Here is a 9,149-nt window from a genome sequence, read left to right on the forward strand (position 1 = left end):
GCCCGCCCCGCCCCGCCAGCCCCGGCCCGCCCCGCACGGCGGCCGCGCGGGGACGCGCCGCTTCCCGCGAAGCCGCTCTCTGGGGGAAGGAGAAGCTGTGCCCAGGGCTCTGGGGGCACACGGGGCACACCGAGCACACCGGGCCGCCGACCGGGCACGGCCGCACCGACCCCGACCCCGCTCCCGCCGCTCCCGCCACTCCCGCCGGCGCCACAATTTGTCCCGCCGCGGCCGCCGTCCCTCCCTCCGCAGGCCCAAGATGGCGGCGCCCGGCGGGGCGGGCGCGGCCCCGCTCCCGATGCCGATGCCGATCGCGGCTCCCATCCTGGGCCCGGACCCGCCGTTCCCGGCCTGGCTCGCGGCGCGGCTGGACGCGCTGGGGCTGGACCGCGCCGTCTACGGCGCCTACATCGAAGGGCTGCTGCGGGAGGAGGAGAGCGACGAGGAGCGGCTGGAGGCGCTGCGGGCCGTCCTGGCCGCCTGCCTGGTGAGGGGCGGGGGTCTCTCCGCGGCCCCCGGGGTCTCGCCGGCCGCCCCGCGCCCATGAGCGCGCCGCGCTCCCGCCGGGGCTCCGCTGCAGCCCAGAAGGCGACGCGGGGCCGCGGCCTCCGTGGGCCGGGGCGGCTCCCGGAGCCCTGGGGCGGATCAGCCCCTGCCCGGAGCGCGTTGCCCCCTGACTGGGAGCTCACCCACGTCCAGGGGCTTTTTTTGCCCCCACCCGCCACCCTTGAGGGCTTTTCGGTGCCTGTTCGGGGCTGTTGTTGGCTGGGGAGGGGTTTTGTGCCAGGCTCGGGGCTGATGGAAGCTCTGGCCCGTGCTGTGGAAGGGGAACACAGGGATGGATCCCCTTTGTCTGCGTGCAGCGCTCAGGCTTCACCGCGAGCCGGGCAGCGCCGGCTGGGCTTCCAGAGGTGACTTTTAATGGTAAATCCCCTGGCAGGAGCCTGCTGGGCGCTGCTCCCGGGCCTCACACCCGCCGTGTCCGTCAGGAATCACATCCGGCTGCGGCTGGGACGGACAGGGACAGCCGGGGGGGAACTCGGGGCTGGGCAGGGCTTGCCTGTGCCCCTGCCGCAGTCCTGGGAGCCACGAGAGTGCAGGGAGGGATTTCTCTTCGATAATCCTCCTGCTATGATTTTTACAGTGTCTGTGTGTTGGGAATTTTTAAATAATGGATGTTTCATGGTGTAAAATGTTAAATCATGAGTGGTGCTGGTGTTGGGAACTGTCTGCTCAGTGGCTGTCGCTGATTTCCTCCCAAAATATCAGTGTGGGAGCACGAAACCCAGAGGCAGGTACAACCCAGGGTGAGTACAATCAGCGTTTTCTTGTCACAGGTATGACACCGTTCCTTCTGTACGCTGACTCTGCCATTCCAGAGGGGTTTCCTAAAAGTCAGAGCGCCCTCCCCTGCCGTCCCTGTCCCCTCCCCACCGTGGGCCACGGCAGGGAGCTCATTCAACTGTTTCTGAGCCTAAAAGAGCTGGAGAAGCAAACGGTGCATCCTGAGGGATGGAGCCAGATGTCTTTGCAAAGCGCTGCTCTGCAGTAAATGAAGTTAATTAACCTCCCTGTAATTACCAGACTTCATTCCATCCCTGTCACTGTGCCTGGCCCTCTCCAGGCCTGGGAGGTGTGTCCTGTCTGGGCAGCGCTGGCTGGCCCTGCCACTGATATTCCCCTTTCCTGATACTCTGGTTTTCTGCTGTTTCCCCCTTTGTGCTCAGTGCTGAGTTCCCTTCTGAGGTGCTGCTGCCAGGACCGAGCAGCTGTGGGGTTCCCTGAGCCCAGGGCTGCCCCAGTCACACCACAGCCGAGTTGAGCCTCATTTGCAGTTCCTAGCTCAGTTTCATTTTCCTGCCATTCCTGTAAAACATTTTGGCCTCTTGAACCCTCAGACTTTGTAATTACTCTTTGTAGTTTGTTCTTTTTTTTAATTTCTTTTTTGTTTCTTTATTTTTAGACTCTGTAGTCTGTTCTTTTTTTCTGTATTGACTTTTGAAACAGTGTTTTATTTGGTGAGTTTGGGGGTTTTCTTGCCAAGTCTCTTCTCCTAGTTCCATTCACAAATTACAGGGGATTTTTTTTTTTTTGTTCACTTGTTTGTATTTCACAAACCTTATTAAAATAAGGTGATACCTCAGGTGACATCTGCTCTCATGTCCGTGGTTCCTCAGTCTTGATCATGTCTTGCACTAGTGAGTTTATTCAGATGTCACCATTTCTAATCAAGAAACTTAAAATCGAGTTCTGTTTGTGTCCAGTTATTCTCTTTAAACCGGACAGAACCCGCCTCACTTGTGTTTTCCCTGGTTGATTTTTCTCTGTGTTTACTGAACTTCAAACCAACACCATTTCCTGTTTGTTTGGAAGTATTTGTTGGTGCCCCTGAGCTCTGTGACCTGCCCCCATCAGTGGTGTTTGGCTCTCCCACGTTCCATGGAGCAAATGCCAATCAGCTCCAAGAATTTCAGCACCTTTAAGCAACAAATTGAAGCAGGGAAAAAACCACGTGCAGAAGCACAGCTGGAGAGAGGAGTGAGAACCTGGGAGAGGAGAAGCAGCTCTGCAGGGTCAGTGGAGAAGGAGGGGCAGGAGCTGCTCCAGGCACCATGGCTGAGATTCCCCTGAGATTCTGTGGGGAATTCTGCCCCTGCAGCCCCTGGAGATCCACGTGGGAGCAGAGATTCACCTGCAGCCCCTGGAGGAGCCCCTGCTGGAGCAGGGGGATGTGTCCCACTGCCACTTCTCAGTCATGTGTAATGGTCAGGGGGGACCAGAGCGTCCCTGCTGCTGGGAGGTGATGGTCTGTCAGCACCACCACAGTGGTTCCAGCTCTGTGCTGGCCCTGACCTACAATTTATCCCATGGAGTTTATTCCCTTTAGTGAGCTTGGCGTGGAGGTGGCACTGAGTCACTTCCCTATGGCCTTGCTCAAGTAAGAGAGAGGATTCTGGGCAGGAGCTTTGGGAGCAAAGGTCCCCCGTGGCCTCCTGGGTGTGGGCAGGGCCCTGGCACCTGCACAGCCACTGTTGTGAAACCCACGTGTGTCAGAGCTGTTCACGTGCACAGAGCCCAGGTGTGATTGTGTCATCCCAGGGAAAACAGAGTCCTGTGTGTGCTCAACAGGCAGATTTGGGGTGAAAAGCTCTATTCCTGATCCTTTGTAGCTGCTGCTTTTCCTGTCTGACTGGTGCTGGTTTGAAGCAGCCAACTCTGTTCCAAGTCTGAGGAGTCTCTTTTCCCTTACTAGGAAGAAGATCTCCTGAACGATGTGTGCAGGGAGGTTGTGGAGAGGTGGTCTGACTCCCAGGTGGTTGATGCCAAAGAGGAGAAAGAAGGTAGAGTGCTGTGCCTTGGGGTGCTGTGCCCTGGTCCTCAGCGTGGGGTGCCCTGCAGGGCCTCACCTCAACGGGAACTTTGTGTTTGTCCTGCTGGACTCAGACCAACGCTGCCCCACGGCTGCAGGTCTGACCTGCCTCTCATTCCAGTGCTGCCCAGTTACTCTTTCACCTGGCCTGGGGATGAGCAGCTTCACTTTGGGCTGCCCCAGCATTTGCTGCTCTTTGGGTTCATCATCCTGCAGAGGAAAAGTGTTTGGTTTTTTCTTCTTTTTTTTTTTTTTTTTCTTGTTTATGGGTTTTTGGTCTTCTGTTGTTGTTTTTTGCTTTGGCATTGGGTTTTTTTGTGGTGGATGGTTGGGTTTTTTTGGTTTGATTTGCTTTGGTGTGTGGTTTTTTTTTGTTTTTGTTTTGTTTGGGTTTCTTTTTGTGTGGTTTTGGTGGGGGGTTTTCTGTGTTTTTTCTGTTTTTCTATAGGATTTTTTTTTCTGATGAGATGATGATTAAGGTCCAACCCGAACCATTCTGTGGTTTTTTCAAAAACCTTTCCCAACACGTCCAGGGCTGTCTCTGTTCAGTGCTGGCACTGCAGCTATTATGGTATAGAAACCTGTGCTGCTTCTGTCTCTGCCAGTCTGGAAAGCAGCTGGTTTGTACAACTGCAGCTGCCCCTGTGCAGAACTGGGCTGTCCCTGCTGCTGCTGCTCACCCCACTCACGCCTCCATATTTCCTCTTCTAACGTCTTCCCTTTTCAACTCTTCCTTTTTTCCCCATAAATGCTTCTTGGAGGATGGTCTGTGAGGCTGCTGATAAACTGTCACCGCTCCTTCCCCAGCCCCACACAGCCCCACTGTCCCTGTGCCCCCTCCCTGGATCCATCCCTTGTCCTCAGCTGGGAGCCAAGACCTCTCCTTTTCCTTGTTCACTGGTTTGTCCTGGTCCCTGTGCAGGGCTCTGGATGCAGTGGAGCCGTGTGCTGGGAGGATTTGTGGTTCAAGCATGGATCAGTGACATTGCAGTGGCCCAGAGCTGACAGGAGACCGTGACAATGGAATGTCCCTTTTGGCTAAATCCTGCTTTTTGTTTGCTTTGCATTTTCTTGGTGCCTCTGGTTGCAAACAGCACATTGTCAGTGCCCAGTGTCACCCAGGAGAGGCTCTGGCAGCAAGTCCCTCATCACTGGATCAGCCCCAGCATCCCCCTGTCCCTCACCCCCTGCATGGACACAGCAGCTCCACCACGCAGCAGCTCAGTGGCTTTCCCCAGAAATCCTGGAAGTCTTGGCCTGACCTTGCCTTTGGCTAGGGACAGGGAGAAGTTCACGCTGTTCCATTCATTAAATAAAATAAATTTCTTTTGGGGACAAGTGACTGGGATTGCTGGAGCTGCTGCTGGGCTCCTCCTGCTCCTGCCAGTGCTCACCCACAGGGATTTTTCTTGTTATAGAAAGGCAGCACAGTGTGTCTGGGTTCATGGAGTCCCAGGGTGAAATTATTTCACTGGGGTTCCGTAAAAGGATAAATCCCCTCTGAAGTGTGTATCCACTTCAGAATAAAATTCCTGAGGGTAAGTGATTAGCAGGCTAAAAAAAAAAAATTAGCATCAAAACCCAGATGTCATTTTAGGAAATAAGAAGTGGAATTTCAGCATTAAAAGGTAAATCAGCTGTTGGTTTCTCTTGGTTGGAACTGATCCCTCACTTCAGGTTTTCCGTATTTGGCTTTGATGGGGGTTAAGTACATTCTTAAATAAACTTATTAAGCTGCTCTGAAGTGGAAGAGAATGTGATTTGGAATCAAACGAAATTTTCATTAGCCAGAGCCTGACTGATTCCAGTTTCATTGTGGAACTTCCCTTACTCCAGGAAAAACAGTGTCTGCTCCAGGAATAGCAGTGTCTGTGGTGGTTGGGTGCAGCACAGGGAATTCCCCCTCAAAGGGAGAAGCTGGTGTCACCTCAGGGTGTCAGCCCCATGCTGGCCCTAGGCAGCCCCATGGTGGCTCCTCAGCAGCTCCATCTCTCCCAGATCCCAGCTGGAATTCCCCAAAACAGCTGGCTTTGGCAGCACGACTAGTGCCCTTGGGAAAAGTTTGGGGGGTGTTTTTGGGCGAGACATCTCCCTTTGGGTGGGTGCATTTCCCCCAGGACAAAGTCCCTGCAGGACACGGGGTGGGTGGAGCTGCAGAGGGAGCAGGCAGTGAGTGACACCGGGGGCTCAGTGGCCGTGTGTGGGACCTGCGCTGACCCTGGCACTCCTCTCCTGCCAGATGAGGTCCAGGCCATCGCCAGCATGATGGAGAAGCAGGCCAGGATAGTGGTGAAGCCTAAGGAGGTGTCCCAGGAGGAGAAGCAGAGGAAGGCTGCACTCCTGGCCCAGTATGCCAACGTGACCGACGAGGAGGAATATCCTTTTCCTGCACTGCTCAGGGCTCAGGCCTGAGCTGTTCTAAACCTCCTCAAACAACAGCTCCCTCCCAGCTCTGCAGGGTCTGGTGGGGAGAGCTGGGGAAGCTTTGCAGTCTTCCTTCACAATGAAATTACTGCCATGGATAAAGCATGGAAGCTCCTTGCGAGCAGATGCTCCTGGGAGGGTGTCTGTCCTCACCAGCACGTGGCTCTGATGCTTTACCCAGCCCAGGTGTGTGGCAGGAGAGCAGTGAATGCCCTCATCCCTCAGCAGCTGGTGCTCAGTTTCTCTCTTGCTTTCCCAGGAGAAATCTGAAATAATCCTTTACAAAGAGAGTGTGTGGAGTGGGAGGGTTAGAAGTTAACTCTTTGTGATGCTGAAGAATGAGCTCTTTCCTGCCCAGCAGAGTGAATCGTAGGCAACTGCATCTGGCCCTGGAGCAGCAGGAGCTGAGGGTGGGAGTTGTGCATTCCTGGTCTGTGAGAGTCCAGCTGCTTCTTCCTGGCTTTACAAGGCTGTTATTTGAGTGAGGTGTGATTGTAGAGAGGCAAAAGTTCATTACTGATGCCTACGTTTCCTTAATTCTCTCACTGGTGGGGATGAACAGGATGGATCAACGACAGCAGTAAATATTGGATCAGAAAAATGTATCCTTTGAATTCCTGGTGACTCAGGCTGTTTGTGGGGCAGGCAGCCTCCATGGTGAGTTTCCCATCTTTCTCTCTCTGTGCTGGTCTCCCTGTTTCTTTAGGGCCAGCTTTTCAGCTTGGTTTTTCTCTCTGTGTATCCTGACCTTGCTCACAGTGACAGTGACAGGTCCACGTGCCCTGTGTGCAGTGCTCACACCAATCCTGCCATTCATTTTCTTCTCCTCCCTTCTTTCCCTCTTCCACCTTCTTGCAGCTTCATAGAACATGCTTATTGATAGGGAGAGTGCTCCCAGAACATCAGGTTAATGTTAACTGGTGTCCAGAGAGGGAAATCATGTCAGGAATGAAGCTTGGCAGGCCGTGGTGCAGCTGAACACTCAGGATGGGCAGGACCAAGGGGCCTGTGACTGTCAGAATTGGGACTGTCCTTGAGCTCCCAGCTGGCAAATTTAAGATGGAAGCAGGTTTTATCACTTAATTAAATACGAAACATAAATTATTCTTGTCCCTACATTTAGGGACATGTCCATATACACACATATGTACATGCACGTGTTCAGACATGTCACACACACCTGCACTGAACCCACTGGAGGCTGTACCCTGTGTTTGCTTCCTTTCAGGTTTGTAGAGGTTTGGCATGTATCTCTACACATCAGCCTTAAGAACCAGTAGGCAACCTCATTTTTCCAGGAAAAAACCATAGAATGACTAAGATTGGAAAAGCTTTCTGAGATTGAGTCCAGCCATTCCCCCAGCACTGCCAAGGCCACCACTGACCCATGTCCCCAAGTGCCACATCCACAGGGCTTTTAAATCCCTCAGGGATGGGACTTCTCCACTGCCCTGGGTAGCCTGTGCCGCCAATGCCTGACCACTCCTTCCATGAAGTAGTTTTTCCAATATCCAACCTAAACCTCTCCTGGCATAACTTGAGGCTGTTTCCTCTTGTCCCTGTTCCCTGGGGGCAGAGCCCAACCCCCACCTGGCTGCACTCTCCTGTCAGGGAGTTGTGGAGAGTGAGAAGGTCGCTGTGAGCTCCTTTTCTCCAGGCTGAGCCCCCCACAGCTCCCCTCTGCCACTCCTCATCAGACTTGTGCTCCAGACCCTTTCTTCTCTAGGAGTGGATGTTTTTCAACCTGACTTTTCCTTTTGGAAAAGCAATCAGAGATTCCTTCTCCTTTCTGCATTCCTCATTCCCCAGTTCCTTGCCTTGTGAGGGAGGAGGTAGAACAAACTTCCCATGTGCCACAGGCACCATCTCACGTGGCCTCAGGCAGAGCGTTATCAGCCCTTAGCCCACCCCAGCGCTGTTCCGAAACACCAACGTGGAGGATGTCCTGAATGCCAGGAAGCTGGAGCGGGAGCTGCTGCGGGATGAGTTCCAGAAGAAGAAAGAGCAGGATAAACTGCAGCGGGAGAAGGACAAGCTGGCCAAGCAGGAGCGGAAGGAGAAGGAGAAGAAACGAACACAGAAGGGCGAGCGGAAGCGGTAGCTGGTGATTTCCACTTGGACTCTCAAAGGATAAAATTAATTCTGAATACGGTGTGTGTTTAAAAAGCAGCAAGTATTCCAGGCACGTGGCTGGGAGCAGTTCTTGGGAAGTGTTGCCTTTTTTTTGTTTTGTTTTGTTACATAGCAGAACAGAATCTCTGAGCAGCTCCTGGACTCTGTGTGCCCTGTGCTTGTGGTGTCAGTGTCCCAGTTGGTGCTCGTGGCCAGTGTCTGTACCAAAGAAGGGTGAAACGATTATGTCCGTGTTGTTAAATTGATCCATTTTTACTTCTGACCACCTGGGAGCAGAGCATGGTGTGGAAGCAGAGCATGGTGTAGGAGTAGCCCCTGCACTGGCCGTGGTTTGAGCTGAGCCCTTCCTGCCATGAGCCAGGACACGCTGCCCCGGGGCACACATGGATTCATTTACACAAGCCTTGAAAAACATCTTTGCAAATCCCTGTGTTTGCACTGCTGAGGCCAACGCTCCATCCCTGCTTGGGCTGGGCAAGCAGGATTGGAGCTGGGCTCAGCATGCGGCAGTGCTGGGCTGCAGCTGAGGAGTGAGATGTGTGAAATAGAGGCGAGCTGCAGTGCTGTGACTGCATCACCCCCGGACTGTGAGTGAGGGAAACACCGCCTGGGCAGGAGCATTGGTCTCAGCAGCAGCAAACCACACTCCTAACGCAGTTTTAAGACTCCAGATGGCTGGAAAATGGTGCTCCCCGATGTTCTGTAGGGTGAACATGGACTGTTACTTCCATGGCTGTTGCCAGGGCGAAGCTCTGAAGCTGGTTTGGCACAAGCTGGGTGAGCCAGGCGTGCGCTGGGGTCATTGCCCAGTGGGCAGCCATCAGGAACTGCAGTGCTCCTTCCGAATGCTGCTCCTCCCCACAAAGGGCTCATCCCTGCTGCTCCAGCCTTTTTTGTGATGCTCTTGCCCACTGGGGAAGGAGAACGCTAATCCTGTGAACTGAGGGGGAAGGGGTATGCCTGGGCTCTGTGCTGCAGCATGCTCCGGGTGCCTGTGTGCTGTGAGGTGACCTGTGCTGAGCTCCTGTGCTCCTGCACTCCCGGGGTGTGACCCAGCACTGCTCTGACTCCAGGGCCAGGCCTCCCCCTCAGGCCACTGCTGTGCTGTGTGAGTCTCCAACTGCTTTGTCTTTGGACTTGAATAATAAACCTTGATTGGCCAAGAAGTGAGTTCCTCTGAGTGATGTTGCCATTCATGATGGCAGTGCCAATGGTATGTCCT

General features: G+C 54.0%; 1 protein-coding gene across 1 annotated transcript; it reads left to right on the plus strand.

Moving 5' to 3' along the window:
• Positions 1–71: 71 nt before the first annotated feature.
• Positions 72–9,097, plus strand: CCDC43 (coiled-coil domain containing 43). Its single transcript, XM_066205091.1, has 5 exons — positions 72–487; positions 3,254–3,341; positions 5,610–5,745; positions 6,341–6,396; positions 7,708–9,097. Exons 1-5 carry the CDS (start codon positions 260–262, stop codon positions 7,893–7,895), a joined length of 696 nt encoding a protein of 231 aa, XP_066061188.1. The 5' UTR covers positions 72–259; the 3' UTR covers positions 7,896–9,097.
• The last annotated feature ends 52 nt before the right edge of the window (positions 9,098–9,149 follow it).

Source organism: Chamaea fasciata, unplaced genomic scaffold, assembly GCF_029207755.1.
Source record: "Chamaea fasciata isolate MVZ Bird 193981 ecotype frontalis unplaced genomic scaffold, bChaFas1.0.hap1 SCAF_27, whole genome shotgun sequence".
Classification (NCBI taxonomy): domain Eukaryota; kingdom Metazoa; phylum Chordata; class Aves; order Passeriformes; family Sylviidae; genus Chamaea; species Chamaea fasciata.

Coding starts and splice junctions, on each gene's coding strand:
- CCDC43 (XM_066205091.1), top strand. CDS start 260: ATGGCGGCGCCCGGCGGGGCGGGCGCGGCCCCGCTCCCGATGCCGATG. Junction 3,342..5,609: donor TGCCAAAGAGGAGAAAGAAG/GTAGAGTGCTGT, acceptor CTCTCCTGCCAG/ATGAGGTCCAGGCCATCGCC. Junction 6,397..7,707: donor AAATATTGGATCAGAAAAAT/GTATCCTTTGAA, acceptor AGCCCACCCCAG/CGCTGTTCCGAAACACCAAC.